Below are 17,960 nucleotides of genomic sequence, written 5' to 3' on the forward strand. Positions count from 1 at the left end.
TTTTGGGTCCAAAAATTACCCACCTGCCACTGATTATGAAACATACCCCTTCGTTCTTTTGTTTCTTCGAGTGACAGTTTTTCTCCCGAGCGCCGTCTTTCTCGCATTCGACCCGACGGACCACGCGGGCGCGGCTCCAGCGACTGCCCCGCAGCGTTGCCCCGGTGACCTGCACCCACCGCGGAGCTTGTTGACACCGACGTTGGTGGGGCCGCGAGTTCGCCACAACCCCCGCCTGCCCTTGTGATCTCTCCCTGCCCGCGAGTTCGCCGCCGCCCCGGCCCGCCCTTGCCTTCTCTTGGCTGACAGAGATTTGGGGAGAGGGTGGCTGCAGTTGAAAGTAAGGAAGACAACGTTCGGGGGGGGGGGGGGGGGGGGGGGGGTTGGGGTTGATAAAATGCGATGACCTCGCCCTTCATCTACCATTCTGGCACAGCCACGTCGGATTATGTGGCTAACGTGGCTGCATCTGGACCGTGCGTGTGCCACGGAAATAGATCAGAGACTTAGATAGTTGGTTTAATAGTTTGAGGACGTAGATGGGAAGGAGCCAATAGTTTGAGGACCTACAGTGCATTTTACTCTTTTTTGAAAAAAGAGCTAAAAATAAAAAATTTGAGGACACAGTTAACCTGAAAACCAAACCAGACCGATCCAAAGTGTCGGTTTTTTCTATCCGCAACTGCAAGGTTCGGTGTTCGGTTTTACCCCCCAAAGTCGAACCGAAAACCGTTCAAACCGAAGCAACAACGAGCTGGACGCAAAAAAAAAAGAAAAAACAGCACATGCAGTCAAACAGCCCACTAAGGGCCTATAAAAAACAGCCCACTAAGGGCCCAACCGAACCCATCCTTCCCTCGTCTCCCAGGCCATCCCTGATCGACTCTGCATTTCTGGAAACCGAACCGAACTTCTGGATTGCCCAGTGCTTTGGGCGTCCAGCCGTCCGTCTTCCTCCAAGCTTCTCGTCTCCCCGTCTCCCAATCCACCGCCCGCCCCACCGGTAACCTGTGCTGCCACTCCATCCCTCCCTCCCTCTGCTCCCGCACGGCTAGATTCCTCCTGCTGCTAGAGATTGACTAGCACTAGGAGCTGGTGGAGCTCTTCTACCAAACAGGCCCTAAGTCGGATCCTTTTTGGGTTCTCCTCTCGATTCCGATTCCGATTCCAACCATCGGCTGTGCGCCTGTGCCTGGGCGGGCCAGAGAGGGGAACGGGAGCCGCCACCCGCGTTCTGCCATATCTCCCTCCCGATCCCGAACCGTCCCTTCCGTGCCGGAGCCGAAGCGGAATCTACGGTAGATAGGTAGAATATATATATATAGCAGCCGAATAGAGAGGAGAAGATCAGGAGAGCCCAAATCACACACAACCCTAGCATAGCCAGCCTTTATTCGGCGATTCGATTCGTTTCAGGTCAGGAAGGAAGACGAACAAGATCCAATCCATCGGTGTTGTTGGTGGGCATGGCAATGGCAGGAGCAGCGTTCCTTCGATCTGTCGCTGCCAAGACGGCCCGCGCAACGCCTCGCCTTCCATCTGCACTGGAGGAGCGCCTTCAACACCATGGCCTCCTTCCAACGAGCTCCAATCGCATTTGGCTTTCTAGATTCTCTACATCTACTGGTTCCACGCCGCCAACCAACCTCAGGGTATGCCGCTCCTCTTTGATTCGGTAGCCTTTTAATTTGGTCCACATGTAGGATAGTAGAAGATCACGCATCTTTCTTTCTTTCATTCATTCATACATTTTTTTTATTAGATTAGATACAAAAGTAATGTAAAAAACATTTCTTTTTTCTATACAATCTTCTGAAATAAATAAAGATGGTAAGTCTCAGGCACAACTTTTTGCGTAGTACTAACTTCTATTCAACTTACGTGACCCTTTTTGGATACCATGGTCTAAAGTTTAGTTGGCTACTAAACTTACTTAGACCCTTTAGCACATTTGTATGGTCTAATGAACCCCCTTTTTTTTTTTGTGAGGCTGTCTAAACTTTAGACAGCACTTTAGAAAACCTCTTTGGAGCTTCAAGAGCTAATGTTTAGTGTGCCATGGGATCCAAACAGGGCCTTAATTTTATCTACACATTATTAATTGATGTTTTTTATTATATCAGTTTAAGCATTGATTATATTGTCATTTGACATGCAACCATCTTCCCGTCAGCATATACAAGGATACCAAATTAGATTGTTATAAGGTTATATAAAGCCCGGTCATTTAGGGCTTAGCTGCTGATCAGGGCTGTTTCCTCTACCATGAAGCTTATCCCCATTGTCTCACTCTCACCCATCTGGCCTCCTGTTGTCATATCTGTCTAGTGTGTATAGAACCAAAATTACTATTGAATTTTCATTGTTGACATATTTGTTATCACATTCATGATCCTAGGTGTGACACTACAGGATCACACTTGATACTTTATCTGTGATTATCATTATTCTTATGACCCTACGTGAAATTAATATGCATGGCTGTGTGTCATGCCAGCTCTGCGCGACCATGTGAACCTAGATACATATCACGATCTTGATAACCTTCATGTTACCGGTATTGATGATGCTGTTGGTTCTATTATGTTTCTTTAGGGTCCTCAAACTCATAACAAGGAAGTTCCCAGTGGCAGTGAGTGGGACTGGTATGACTCCCCCGTCCAATTTTGATATATATATCTATAAAGAATAACTGATAAGTGTTCCTTGTAGAACGGATTGTCACTTTCATTTGTCACTTTCAGGGCAAAAGCTGCATTCAAAGAAGCTGCACCCAACGCAGCTTTCCTCCTGGTGTTCAGTGGCTTCTCTTTTATGTATTTATGGCTCAATCCGGAACAGGGCCGTATACAGGCCAATCTGGACGCCATCTCGATAAAAAGGTCGGCCAGGATAGTAGAGATGCAGCAAAAAAATGAAAGGCTACGTGCGGCCTTGCTTGATTGTAAGCGAAGTCAGATTGAACCTAGAGATTAGTGGGCGGGTCTTCTCAAGGCCAAAGGCCTGATACAAACATCAGCTATTAGTTTGATATATACTCTCCATCCAATTTTCTATGATGCCCATACGTATTGAGTTCCAAACTTTATCTATGTTTTGATTAGTGATTAATCAAACAGTGCACATTTTTTGACACAAAAGTTTCGTATCTGAAATGACTTCCCTAGGACCATCATTCTGTAAGGAATAAATATAAAATAAGGTAAATCAGCCTTTGAAATTTGGTGGCACTTACATTTTGAAATGGATGCAGCAATAATCCGAGGGAAACTTCTGCTGGATATTAGATGACCTACTATTGTTCAAATGGATATTAGATGACCTACTGTTGTACACGCTGCCATTTTAGAAAGTGCATGGCGTCTATATCATATTTAGTCTTGTCGTGTAAGATGTTAAATTGATCAATTGTGTGGTTCTGGTTCTTAAGTTTACTTGGTTAGAATCACAATTGGTTTCATTTTAGGTATTGTGCATCAGGTACATATGTTGTGTTTCACTTTTCAGCAGTGCAGATTGCTAACTTTTATTGTCCTGTGCACCATCTAGGACAAAGAAGCATGTGTGATACCAAGCTTAGGTGGCTTAAGATGATTGTTGGAGACAACAAGAGTTCAAACTATCCTTGGAAAGAAAGGATAAGGATGACAAGAAAAGATACGGAACTGACAATGGAGGTCAAAGATGAGCAACATATGTGTGATTTTTTGTTTTTGTTTATGATAATTGATTATCAGAGACAAAAGTGTATCTTCTCCTTTGTTAAGCGGTGACAAAATTGGTCTGTGATAGCATCTGTTACCTTCATGACTGTAATGAAAATAGTTTCCAATGATCTAGACATGATGAATGAAAATTGTCACATGTGTGGATTTGATTAGTTTGCTGCTCCTCTCCCATAGCAAATCCTGATCTTTTTTGGTTAGTGGTTCCTTTCTGTAAGGGCAGGGTAGGGGTTGGATGATGATGGTCCTGACTCTTTAGTAGATTAGATTAAAATTCAAAATCATGTTCATTTTGCATGTCAAATAAGTATCAGCACTGAGTTACCGCTGCAGAGATAGAGGTTTGAGGTGGGCTAAACCCTGGTTGGGAAGAAATTTAAGATCCAGTGATGGCATGGACTTTGTTTAGTGAAATATAGGTCTTGTGAAGAACAGTGACAGTCAAGGAGGTAGGAGCTCGCATCAAGGACCGCCAAGCTTGCTACATCCGAGCTCAATATTGCATTGGAGTAGCCAAGCTTGCTAAATCCGAGTTCAATATTGCATTGGAGTAAGCTCTTTTCTCCAAATAAAGACAAGGAAATTAAGGTTGTAGCTGAAATATCGAGAGGATAAACTTGAATCAGGAACTACTGTTAGTGTTAGTTAAGTGTGCCATCAGCTGATTCAGAGGTGAGTTTGTGCTCTGTGGAGGGTTGACTGATACCGTGATACGTGATGCATGGTATCATAACGGTTATATATCTGACGTTTGCTCTGATTTGTGTTCCTTTTTGCTGTTATTATGTTGCCTCATTCATTTTGTAGTTTTGACTATATATACTGTTGCAAGTTAGCAACTTGGGCTGTCTGATCAAATCATTCATATGTATCTTTGGGGTCGAGAACCAACGAGCAAATCTCCTGTCCTGTTGTAGTACTGATTCCCATTAGCTACGCACTGAATCAGTCAGTGTAATCACTCACCCAGTTAGTCACAACACGCAAAGGCAAGCAGCGCACATGTTTCATCACGAGGTGCAGCATCACATATTCACATTAGTGGAAACATCTAATGACTGGAACCTAATAAACCATACGTTCCACAGCTACCGGGAAGAGATTTCGCATTTGCCATTGAGCGACATACATTCAGTTTCAGGACGAAATCAAACTCATCAGTAAACTGAAAAACGATTGCTCTAGGTTCAACCTTCTTCACACATGCAAAATACTCCCTGAATCTCATAAGCAATGGCATGATGAGCAACATTGCAACAATTCCTTCCAAGAATACGTTACCAATGAATCAACCTCTTAACTTGGACATCTTGTTGATGATATGATATACCAATCAGCTTACACCTTCCAACACTAGAGTAAAGATGCAGATTGCACCTATCAAAATTCCAACTCTCATGGGTACATGGCCTCTGCACAATACAAAAAACTGTTCCAACACAAGACAGCAAGCACGCCCTTGCATATAGGAAACACAAGACTAAGAGGAATCATCAGCTTGTAAGTGCGCCAAGCCTTCTTTCTATACAGACCAGCGGCACACAAGGTATAGCCGGAATGTTGCCACCTGTATCCCAAGCAAGCGCTGCCAGAGACAAATCAAAGTGGGCTCAAACCAAAGAAATAGACCAGTATAAAACATGATGGATTTCAACAGTTAATGTTGGGGGGAGACATCCCCGGTGCTGCTCCTCCCCTGGCCCTCGACCCGGTGTTGGCCCGGCTAACCCGCCTCGTCGTGGGTGTTAACCCCCGCGGCGAGGGTGTTTCTTAATCGGTGAAATCTGTCTGTGTGTCCAGGCATGAGTCCGAAGGTCAGCCAAGCCCGGAAAGGGAAGGAGCCCGGCGGCAACGACGGGCGGACCCTCGATGGAGGCGTGCGAAGGTCCGGTGTCCGCTATAGGAAGGGACCACACCGACGGAAGAAGTGGCCCCACCGGAGCGGATGGGACCAGGGAGTTGTTGGCCAGAGGAGGAAGATTACCGCCGTGCCCTTAAGCAATGTATAACACTCTCCCTCTAGGGTCCAACCCTAATGTAATTCTACCGCGCGACCGGGCATGATCTATAAATACCCGGAGCGCTTGTGTAAGAGACAGGTCCATCTTTTCCGGACAAACTAATGGGCATTTAATTCGCATTTTCCCTTGTCTTGTTACCTCCGCTCACCGTTACTCGACACCACCGTTTCCATCCCTGTGAGAAACCCTCGGCCCCTCCCCCGCGCTCTCGAGCGAGGGTGGGAGGCTAGGAGTGACCCCACAGTTGGCGCCGTCCGTGGGGACCCCAGTCCGCCACTTCTCAAAACAATGGCAACAACAAGAAGAAATACCCAAAGAGATCCACAACCGCCGCGAGGGTCGGATACGGTGGCGGGGACCTCCGCGGGAGGGAGCAACGGAGCCCCGGTACTCCAGCCTGCCACTCAACCCACAGGGGGCCAGCGCGGCTCGGACGAGACCCCGGCTGCCGGGGCTCAAGCCGACCACCAACCCAGCCCACCCAGAGTGGACGATGCTAGCTATGTGCCACAAGAAGACGATGAAGACGCGGAGGCAAGAGGCCTCAAGGCCCTGAACCAGATGCATGAGGAGCTCCAAGAAAAAAGGCGTCGAGTCGAAGCTCACCAGAGACAGGCGCGCCTACAAGTGATAAGGCAGAAAGCAGACGAAGCCAGAGAGCAACTGAGGCAAATGGACAAATACCTAACCACCATCGAAGCTGACCCGAACTACCTGCCTGAGCAGCACAACATACCACACCCGCTACAACCAAATCCACCTCCGCTCCATCCCAACCCACCACCTCCGCCTCCACCACCTCCATCACCACCCCCTCGTCAACACCAAATCTACCCAGAATACATTCCCCCAGTCTTACAGCAACACCGGAGAAACCAACCTCCGCCAATGTCCTACGACCCAAAATCCCCCTTAACCCAAATACTACAAACAAAAAGCTGGCCACTTGAATACAAACCACAAAACCTTCCAAGATACAATCGAAGTGCAGACCGTCGCCAATTCGTAATGAGTTACGAAGCTACAGTAGCGGCGACAGGAGGAGATGAGTTCACCGTGGTGAGATCCTTCATGATCATAGCACGAGACATCGCTCAAAGCTGGTACATCAACCTCCCTCCAGGTTCAATAGACTCCTGGGGTAGCCTCTGCAAAAAACTATGCAACCACTTCAAAGGTGTCAGCTCCTCAGCAACAACCCCATGGAACTATTCGCTTGCACTCAAGCGGAGCGGGAACCTCTCCGAGATTTATGGCAAAGGTTCATACAACTCAGAGCCAGAACACCAGATATTACAGACGATACAGTGATCCTCGCAGCAGTCAACGGGGTAAGGCCAGGACCATGCTCCTCAAGGCTCGCTAGAAAGCCACCAAAAACCATCGCAGAGTTGCACGAAGTCATGGAAAAATACATCAGATCAGACACAGTCTTCTGTACAAAGACAAAAGCTCTCTGACCTCAAACGCGCCCGCCTCTGAGGCCGCCACAGCGCAACCAGTACCCTCGCAGTGAACCAATCAATGTTAACATAATAGAGTCTACACCTCTGCAGCGCCAAAGACAGAAACCGAATCAAAGACCCCAATCAACCCCCGCTACCAGTCAAAACGACAACAGAGACCAATGCAAAACAGACCCAACCAAAGAGACCCAGCGAAGATATACTGCCATTTCTGTGGCCCAGGAAAGGGACACACAACAAAATAGTGCGCTTATTTCGCAAAGGGAAAAGAATACCAAGAGGCACAACAAGCCATAGCCTTGGGGCCTGTTGGTGTTTATTAACGTGTCACTTGTTTTAAGTACGTAGCCACCTTTTATAAACCTGTACCTCCTAGCTTTACTAGGTTGTCATCCCTAGTGATGATGCTATAGATATGTGTTGGTACTTCATAGTATTACTACTAGAATAACACTAAGCAGTTCTTATTAATGCAAGTGACTAGAGAGAATATATATAAATCTATGAATATAAAGTATTCGCAAGCGCACAGATAATATACCATTGTAGCATTTTACCCGAGAGCATTTTAGGTATCGTTATTTATATTTTTACCACTGGGAAGGTCTAGCATGGTCATGTATTGATAACTTATACTATTGAAGGAGAAATAAACCATAGCCAATACTCTACTCACAACAGGAGTAAGTCATAAGATAAGAGATGTATAAATGATAAGTAATGATAATGATAAGTCACTCAAAGCACTTCTTTCTATAGCATTGGCATGGTTAGGTAGAATATTAGAGGAATAATTCCTAAGTCATTCTTAATTATAAGTCAAAGCATACATTTGATTAGTGCAATTACACCTAATAATCATGGCTAAGATCATCATCATATCTACACCTAAGGGATATTACTAAGGAAGATTGAGGGTAGAGCTTGTTCTACCTTCGTAATCAAACCCTACGTGCACCTATATTCGGGGAGTGGACTACAAAGGACTCAACGGGAGTTTCACATCTGCGATCTACCACATGAGCTATAATATAGGGTGTATCCGCAGGTAAACAACGTATAAGCACCACACTTACACAATATCGACCACCCACCCATGGTACCTTGGAGTGAGCGCTATACAAACTTATGCATAAACATAATGATAAACTAACTATACTAAACATATAATCAAAGTAGATGATGAACATCATAATGAAGAACATGAATAAGATGAATACTGAGATTGTCATAACAATTGTAACTAGCATATAAAAATAATGGAGAAACAAGAGAGAGAGGGGTACAAGATTTATACCGAACCACGCTCTTGACACGATCGGGAATCCAAGCGAAGCTTGCTTGCCTCCCTCTAGATCTATCCTAACTAGCTATGCTATGGAGGAGGAGGAGCTCTGAGGAGATTAGGGTTTTTGTCTATTCAAATGACTTGATGACTTCTGATTATTCCTGGGGGAGAGGTAGGGGCTGGATTATATAGCCCTGAGGGTCCAACGTGAGCCCTTGGATCAAACCGACTTAAGCAACAGCGTAGATGCATCCTAGAAGGTGGTGGGGAACCGACATAGCAACGAGGAGGCTGACAGGTGGGCCTAGAGGCCGAGCGGCCTATAGGTGGGGCCACCCGGGTGGCCCCACTTGGTAGCCTCTCAGCCTCCGCTTCAGCGTGGAGTCCTCCCGAGTCTTCTAGAGTCTTCTGATGTCCGTTTCACGGTGGATAAACGTAATTAAATCTGACATGTAGGTCCACCTTGATAGTTTTCTGATTAAACCCTGCTGGAAACACAGATTCACCAAAACTTGTGGAATTTGTTAGTTTAAACCCCTAAACCTTCATTGGTGATTATATTTATGCCCTTATACATGTTTAATTGATGGTTTAAATTGGTTGTTAACTACCATCAATAGGGCCGCCAAAACCTGTTAACTACACAAGGAGGCAACCAACCCCCGCAGCCAGCGCATACCACTACACGCCAATAAACTATGGCATTCCCTCGCAACATCATCCTCAACAACACCCAACATTCGCCAACTACAATCCCTCCTACCACCATTACAATACCTACGACAACCCGCGAGCCATCTTACAGCAACAACAATCGTTCCACCAATCAACCATACACGGTTACTCACCCACCCACCCCACCGCAAATGCAAAACCAGCACCTAGCTTTACCACCACCACCCCCGCCACCACTAGCCCAGCCGCAACAATAGCAAGTAAAAGCAGAGCCCGCGAACCAACCTAGTCAAACAACAATCAACAACCCAATCGCAACCTTCGGCGTAATACTTGCAATCACTGGGGGATCCAACGAGGATCACGGCAACAAGAGGTAGCGCAAAGAGCACATGAGGCGGGTGCATCACCTCGCTACCAAAGGGCCACACAAAAATTCATAGTGGTCTCACATCCCACTAACCTTCGACAGCACAGACCTCAAATTAAAGGACTACCCCCACATTGACGTGATGGTCATCAAGACAAACCTAGCCGAATGGGCAGTAACAAGAATCCTCGTCGACACAGGCAGCTCTGCCGATATCTTGTTTGCATCAACCTTCAACAACATGAAGCTTGACAGAAACCTTCTCCAACCGATAGGACGCCCGTTATACGGATTCGAGGGCAAACAAGTGAAAGCCATAGGCAAATCACACTCCTGGTAACCTTCGACGACCAGAGCAACAACAGGACAGAGCACATTACCTTCGACGTAGTTGACATGATATACAACTACAATGCAATTTTCGACCGAGGGGTCACAAATGTTTTCAGTGCAGTCCTTCACCTGGGTTATCTTTGCATGAAGCTGCCCTCCGCCAAAGGTGTCATTGCCGTATACGGCGACCAAGACATCGCTAGAATAGCAAAAGAAACAGCTACCCCAGGGCAGAAAAATGTACACAACCTCAGCAAAGAAAAGCCAAAAGTCAAAGAACCCTTGCCAAACGAAGCCAGTAGAAGAAACCAAGAAAGTACCACTATTCGAAAGTAACACCAGCAAGCAAGTCACCATCTCTGCTATGCTGGATGACAAAACCGAAAATGAGCTCATCCACTTCCTACGTGACAACAATGACATCTTTGCCTGGTCCACCGAGGACCTTCGAGGGGTGGATAGGTCAATCATTGAACACATCCTCGACGTGAACAAAAACCACCCCTAGTCAAGCAAAAGCTCAGAAAAATGTCTGAAGAAAGAAAGCAAGTAGCCAAAGCAGAGGTCCAACGCCTTATGGACGCGGGGGTCATCCGACCAGTTAAATACCCAACGTGGCTATCAAATGTTGTGCTAGTCAAAAAGAAAAACGACAAGTGGAGAGTGTGCGTTGATTTCATGAGCCTGAACAAAGCCTGCACAAAGGATGATTTCCCACTGCCAAGAATAAGCACCCTCATCAATTCAGCAGCCAGATGGGAGCTCCTATCACTCCTCGACTGCTTTTTAGGTTATCATCAGATTTGGATGAATCAGGAAGACGAGGAAAAAATAAGTTTTTATCACCCCCTTCAGAGCATACTGCTTCAGAAGGATGGCAGAAGGGCTACGCAACGCAAGATCGACCTTCGCCCGTATGATAGCGAAGGTGTTCATAGAAGATAAAGCAATCTCAGCTTATGTGGATGTCATCATTGTACAAAGTAAGCTCAAACAAGATCATATCGAAGAGCTCAACAGACCATTTAGCAACCTTCACAACGTAGGGCTCAAATTGAACCCCGAGAAGTGCATATTTGGTGTAAGCAAGGGAAAGTTGCTCGAATGCCTCGTTTCTGCAAGAGAAATTGAAGCCAATCCAGAGAAAATTGATGCAATCCTCAATATGGAACCCCTGACCTAAAGAAAGCTGGCACAAAGGCTTGTAGGAAGGCTAGCTGCATTAAACAAATTCATTTCAAGGTCCACTGAGCGAGGGCTCCCCTTCTTCGAAGTACTAAAGAACACATACCTGTTTAACTGGGGACCCACACATCAAAGAGCCTTCGATGAGCTAAAGTCTTACCTGCACAACCTCACAACCGTCGCCAGCCCTCAGCCTGGAGAACCGTTACTCTTGTATGTTGTAGCCTCGTCACACGCCGTTAGTGCAGTACTAGTAAGAGAAAAGCAAGAAGAGCATCAGAAGCAGCAGCTACCAGTGTATTACGTATCCGAAACCCTCGATGGCGCAAAAAGTTCTATACAGAAATGGAGAAGGTAGCATAGGCAGTCGTCATGGCATCCAGAAAACTAAAGCACTATTTCTAAGCGCACACGATTATTATACCCTCGAGTTTCCCGCTCGACAACATCTTCAAGAACCCAGAAGCCATAGGCCAAATTGGAAAATGGGCCACCGAAATCAACGACTTCGTAATAGAGTTCGTCGGGAGAAATGCAATCAAATCTCAAGGCCTCGCATACTTTGTGGCAGATTGGACCCTTGACACTCACAACACAATGGAGGTCATGGAACCAATCTAGACAGTGCACACAGATGGAGCATGGGGATCAGTAGGAGCCGAAATAGCAGCAATTCTAACCTCGCCATCTGGCATCAAACTCAGATATGTAGCGAGGCTAGAGTTCCAATGCACAAACAACAGCACAGAATACGAAGCAATCATTTTGGCCCTATCAAAGCTCCACGCACTCTTAGCAAGGCAAGCAGTCATCAAAACTAACTCCCACATCATCTCCGGACACATCGGGAAAAGCTTCAAAGCCAGAGATCCTGAGTTGCAAAAGTATCTGCACACAGTCCGCAAGATTGAGGATTTTTTCCTGGGAATCACAACCAAACCAATCCCAAGATCAGAAAACAGCGAAGCTAATGAACTAGCAAAAGCCACAGCTCAGGGCATCACCTTACCCTCGAACGTCTTCTATGGAGTCATCAGTCAACCCTCGATAGAAGTAAACATCAAAGCACCTAAGCTCATCAACGCAATCCATAGCAAAGACTGGAGAGCACCCGTAATGGCCTATCTCAAAGGGTATCACGAACCAAAAACCAAAGAGGAAGAAAAGAGGATGCAACAAAGGGCACAAGGGTACAGAATCATCAATGACGAATTATACAAGGCCAGCGTAACAGTCCCACTGCTCAAGTGTGTCACATCCAGTGAGGGAAAACAATTGTTAAAGCAGATACACGAAGGTTCATGTGGTTCCCACAATGGACCTAGGGCTCTAGTGGGAGAAGCATTCAAACAAGGATTCTATTGGCGAATAGTGATCAACGATGCAGCCTCGCTAGTGCGAAGGATGCCAACTTTCAGCAACACACTCAAACAGGCCAAGGGCTCAAACCACCCTAATCTGCCCAACATGGCCCCTCCAGCGATGGGCAATGGATCTAGTTGGACCCTTGCCAATAGCTATAGGGAACCTCCGCTATGCGGTGGTCGCCATCGAGTACTTCAACAAATGGATAGAAGCAAAGCCACTGGCTACAATAACATCGCAAGCTGTCAAAAAATTCTTTAGGCAGCAAATCATATGCCGCTTTAGAGTGCCAAGAGAACTCACAGTGGACAACAGAACCCAATTTGACAGTGAGGTGTTCAAAGAGTTCTGTATGCAGATAGGAACGAAGGTGTGCTTCGCTCAGTAAGACACCCTCAGTCCAATGGCCTCGTTGAAAGAGCGAACGGCGTAATCCTTCAAGGCATCTCTAGAAGATTACACAACAGACCCAAAGGAAAATGGGCTGAGGAGCTAACCTCAGTCATATGGTCACACAATACCTCCGAATCGAGGGCAACAAAATTCACTCCCTTCAAACTCCTCTTCGACAAAGAGGCGGTCTTGCTAGAAGAAATCATTCACAAGTCACCAAGAGTTACCTTCGTAGAAGGCGGGACAAGCACTCAAGATGAAGAGCAGCTGACAAAAGACATCACAGAAGAACTCAGATGCCAAGCAGTCAACAACCTCCGCATATACCAAGCCGAGACCACCCGATGGAGAAACAAGAAGGTGAACCCTCATGAAATCAACTTAGGAGACATGGTCCTCATTAGAAAACAAAATGCCAAAATGGCAGGCAAGCTTCTACCAAAATGGCTCGGCCCATACTTGGCCACTCAAACAACCAGACCTAGAGCATACAACCACCAAGATAGCGAGGGCAACAAGCTTCCGCACACATGGAACATAGACGACCTCCGCAAGTACTACCCTTAGCGATGCCTTTGTGTGCGTTCGCACAATGTAATTTTCCTTTTTCTCATTTCAAAGATGTAAAAACTCGGCACTGCACTCATTTTCCTTGTGAAGGGGCGCAAGGTTTTCTAATGAGGCAGTTGCTTTACCCTCTAATGTAATATTTATTCCCCGAAACCCTAATCTTCGCCGAAATGGGTGGCCCAAGGTCGACCCACCCTCATCGCCGCAAAGTACAGGTAAAGATTTGTACCACGCAAAGCTTCCTGAATTAACCCTCGTTTGGTACAAAACATCCCTTAAACACTCTCAAAGCAAACCCAACCCATCCTTAAGACAAAGGACGGGAGCGAAGGTCCAAAAATCTGAGCACCCTCACAAGTATGCCAGGGGCTCAGAAAGCAAACCCCACCCATCCTTAAGACAAAGGACGGGAGCGGAGGTCCAAAAACCTAAGGACCCTCACAAGTATGCCATTGGCTCACAAAGCAAACCCCACCCATCCTTAAGACAAAGGATGGGAGCGGAGGTCCAAAAACTTGAGCACCCTCACAAGTATGCTAGGGGCTCACAAAGCAAACCCCACCCATCCTTAAGACAAAGGACGGGAGCAGAGGTCCAAAAACCTGAGCACCCTCGCAAGTATGCGGGGGCTCACAAAGCAAACCTCACCCATCCTTAAGACAAAGGATGGGAGTGGAGGTCCAAAAACCTGAGCACCCTCGCAAGTATGCTAGGGGCTCACAAAGCAAACCCCACCCATCCTTAAGACAAAGGACGAGAGCAGAGGTCCAAAAACCTGAGCACCCTCGCAAGTATGCCAAGGGCTCAAAAAAGCAAACCCCACCCGCCCTAAAGACAAAGGATGGGAGCGGAGGTCCAAAAATCATAACACCCTCGCAAAGACGCTAGATGCTCACAAGGCAAACCCCACCCGCGCTTAAGGCAAAGGACGGAAACGAAAATACAAACAAGTAACCACCCTCGCAAACGCCGGGGGCCCACAAAGCAGACCTTACTCAACATCGAAAAATAGGATCGGCACCACAGTTCAAAATAGATGAAAACCCTCGCAAACAATGCTTGGGACCCACAGATCTTCACGTTAAAAGCTGCATTTAATACACGCACTACCCTCACCAACAAAAGGACAACTTCTCATCAACACTCAGCTACTATTATCCAAACTCGGTAAAAACGAATCATCCAAATTAAATGCCTCATCAAAAGACCAACTACTCAACCAAGCATTTAAAACATGCAATTAGCCCCCCAAGCCATCACCCTATAAATACCACCCCAACCCACTCAAAATGATCATCAGGAATCACTAACACCAGCCACGACCATCAAGCCCCTCATGGGCAAAAATGCCTGGCCAAACCCAATACCCTCGCAAGAGAAAAGCCCCGCCAAGAAAACCACCAGACCCAACCTTCGACCAAGCCTACGAGGGTACCACAAGAACAAACGTAATGTTAGGCACAGTTGGACCAATCTCATCCGTGAACCTAGCCAATGCAGTCCCAAAGGCAAGAGCACTCGGGGGATACTACAAGAAAAAATGTAACATCCCCCTGAGTGCTCCCTCGCCGCCGATCTCAAGCCTAGAGCGAAGGGGTCGCCAACACCTCCTATTGAAAGCTGGTGCGCGCCAGCCGACACCTTCGCCAAACTACCCAAGTCTTGAGGCTCGCATATGTCTAGCAACACTCGGGTGAATGTGGGGCGAAACCAGCGTCAACAAGGGCTTCGGCGCCAGCCATGCAGAGATCAAGAGGAGGGGTTTCAATCCCCCTATTGCAAGTGGGCAATCAGCCGCACGCCAAAGAAGCTTCGCTAAGAACGAGAACATAAAGGCGCTCTAGGAGAAACTCATGCTCAGAGTGGCGCAAAGCCTCGTGGGGTCCAAGCTCCATAAGAAGGAAACGTGTGACCCCCATGACCCACCAAGACAGCATCAACGGGTACCTCTGCCACCAACTCAGAATGAAATCCCCGAGGGTCCACCAAGGTTCATCATCAATCGGCGAGCAGTACCAAATATGTCACATCATCTTCCACCAGGAATAGCGAAAGCCGAACAACCTCTACAAACCTTCGATGTACTCAGAAATAGCGCAGCTTTGTAACCTCCATCGATGGAAATAAAATCAAACTACCAGAGTTTTCATCATGTTCACTTCCGTTCATTATCTACGTATCCTTTAATACCGTCGCAAACACACGAACCCTGCCTAAAAAAGAAAAGGGGGCCTCGCTGCGCGTTAAGTCATAAAACAAAAAACAAGCGAGCCTCGCTAAAAGAAAAGGGGGTGTCACTACGCGTTAAGTCTCAAAATGGAACAAACAACGAGCCTTGCTAAAAGAAAAGCGGGCGTCGCTGCGCATCAAGTCTCAAAATATAACAAACAGCGAGCCTTGCTAAAAGAAAAGGGGGCGTCGCTGCGCGTCAAGTCTCAAAATAGAACAAACAGCGAGCCTCACTAAAAGAAAAGGGGGCGTCGTTGCACATCAAGTCTCAAAATAGAACAAACAGCGAGCCTCGCTAAAAGAAAAGGGGGCGTCACTGTACGTCAAGTCTCAAAATAGAACAAACAACGAGCCTCGCTAAAAGAAAAGGGGGCGTCGCTGCGCGTCAAGTCTCAAAATAGAACAAACAGCGAGCCTCGCTAAAAGAAAAGGGGGCGTCACTACGCGTTAAGTCTCAAAATAGAACAAACAGCGAGCCTCGCTAAAAGAAAAGGGGGCGTCGCTGCGCGTCAAGTCTCAAAATAGAACAAACAGCAAGCCTCGCTAAAAGAAAAGGGGGCGTCACTGTGCGTTAAGTCATAAAACAAAAAACAGCGAGCCTCGCTAAAAAAGAAAAAGGGGGCATGGCTACGCGCTAAGCTCTCAAAACAAAAAATGGCGGGCCTCGCCCAAAAGAAGAGGGGCGTCGCCGCACGCTAAAACGCTGAGCCTCGCCAAAAAGAAAGAGGGGGAACGTCGCTGCAACCCAAGCATCAAAATGAAGTCGTTGCGCGCCAAAGTGCAAAGTGAAAATCGACAAGAAAAATTACATCACACCCTGACTCATCAATTGAATAAAAACAATATCAAATAATGTTTACAACAACAGAAACCCTTGATGGGGCTCTTCACAATACATCACAACCACAACAAACGCAACAACAATTCTTACACCAGAAAAAACCAGCTTCAAGCCGACCCTCGGAGCCGGAGCTCCCAGACTTCGAGAGCATCCTCTTCAAAGAAAACCTCACACACCACCTCCCTCACCATCTCCGTAACTACATCCTCAAGCACACTATCAACCTGTTCACCCGCCACGTCCTCCACAAATTTAGCTACATCATCCACAACCACCTGCAAACCCCCGCCCCCCTCTGACCCTTCACTCTCCACAAGTGGTCCCCAAAGAACGAGCGCTGCAGGAACCAAAGGCAAGTCGCCTTCCAAAATTCTCGCGCGATACATATGGTGATGGTCATGCTCATCAAGCTCCAATGGCTCTGGCTTCGGCACCTTCAACTTACCCTCGGCATCCAAACTCAAGTGCCCTCGCCCAAAAATAAAGTCTATAGCATCCTCATCATCGACATCATCCAACACCCCCGAAGTAGACCCCGAACCAAAAAGCAAGCGCTCAGACTAACGATCGGTGAGATCCGCATTCCGCCAAAACCTACTCGCTTCTAGATTATTCTTATCATAAGAACCCACCTTCGCCCACCAAAACCGATCAAACGACAGCGATGGAAACTTGGACTTAGCATGCGCCCATGACGCACCAGAGATAAATGTGTCTTGATGATTCATCATCTGGGGCAAAACATCCAAAGCCTCATGCGTAGGCCCCGTAGGAACCTACGCGATGAAGCGAACAGTTAAACAATGGATAATAGTTAACCCCCATAGGGGACACACCAAAAGTATCCCAAAAGTTCCACCCCCTAGCTACGATGCACACACGCGTCAAACCTGCCCCGTCTGATCAACGTCCACGGCATCAGCTCCAGAAGCATCTCCAACCTCCTGTCCTTTATTGGCGGCGCGACCTGATTTAACACCTTCATGAATAGTCCCGGCTCTAGCCTCGCTCGCAGACGCTTCAGCAGCAGCGATGGACACATCAACTCTCTCACTAGTTAAGGAAGTGCCCGCCTCTCTAGTCCCAGTCGCAGAGGTCGAAGCATCCCAAGGCTGCGATAGCTGACAAAAGAACAAAAATAATGAGGAAGAAAACAAAACAAACCACCCTTAAGAGAAAGAAAGAACAACAAGGCGAAAAAACCCAAAAATACCTCATGAGTACTGGCCGCTGCCTCGCTAAAAGCAAGAGCACGACCTCCGCCTTTCGTCCAAAACCTTTTCAAGAATCGCACAACTACATTCTTGCAATAACGGTCTCCAACAGCCTCACGCACTTCCTCCACACTAGGAATGTTATGAGTAACTCGACCAATCTTCTTCAAATGATCACACCCGGCTACCTGAAAGGTCCGAGCAACAGCGAGGGCGGCACCATATGCGCCGAAATCTGAAACATTGTCGAGCAATTGCGTAAACTGCCCGATCTCTGCCAGAAGC

The 17,960-nt window shown here is 47.0% G+C and overlaps 1 protein-coding gene across 3 annotated transcripts; it reads left to right on the forward strand.

Moving 5' to 3' along the window:
• The first annotated feature begins 911 nt into the window (after positions 1 to 911).
• LOC136508602 (uncharacterized) lies at positions 912 to 3,870 on the forward strand. 3 transcript variants are annotated; one of them, XM_066503322.1, is made up of 4 exons: positions 912 to 1,652; positions 2,596 to 2,645; positions 2,745 to 2,944; positions 3,550 to 3,870. In XM_066503322.1, coding segments are annotated over exons 1-4 (438 nt in total). In that variant the 5' UTR covers positions 912 to 1,466; the 3' UTR covers positions 3,552 to 3,870. The 3 variants fall into 3 exon arrangements, with proteins under 3 accessions (XP_066359419.1, XP_066359420.1, XP_066359418.1); XM_066503323.1 differs by having other exon boundaries at positions 2,745 to 2,882; XM_066503321.1 differs by having other exon boundaries at positions 912 to 1,306; positions 1,417 to 1,652; positions 2,745 to 3,870.
• The last annotated feature ends 14,090 nt before the right edge of the window (positions 3,871 to 17,960 follow it).

Source organism: Miscanthus floridulus, chromosome 15, assembly GCF_019320115.1.
Source record: "Miscanthus floridulus cultivar M001 chromosome 15, ASM1932011v1, whole genome shotgun sequence".
Classification (NCBI taxonomy): Eukaryota; Viridiplantae; Streptophyta; class Magnoliopsida; order Poales; family Poaceae; genus Miscanthus; species Miscanthus floridulus.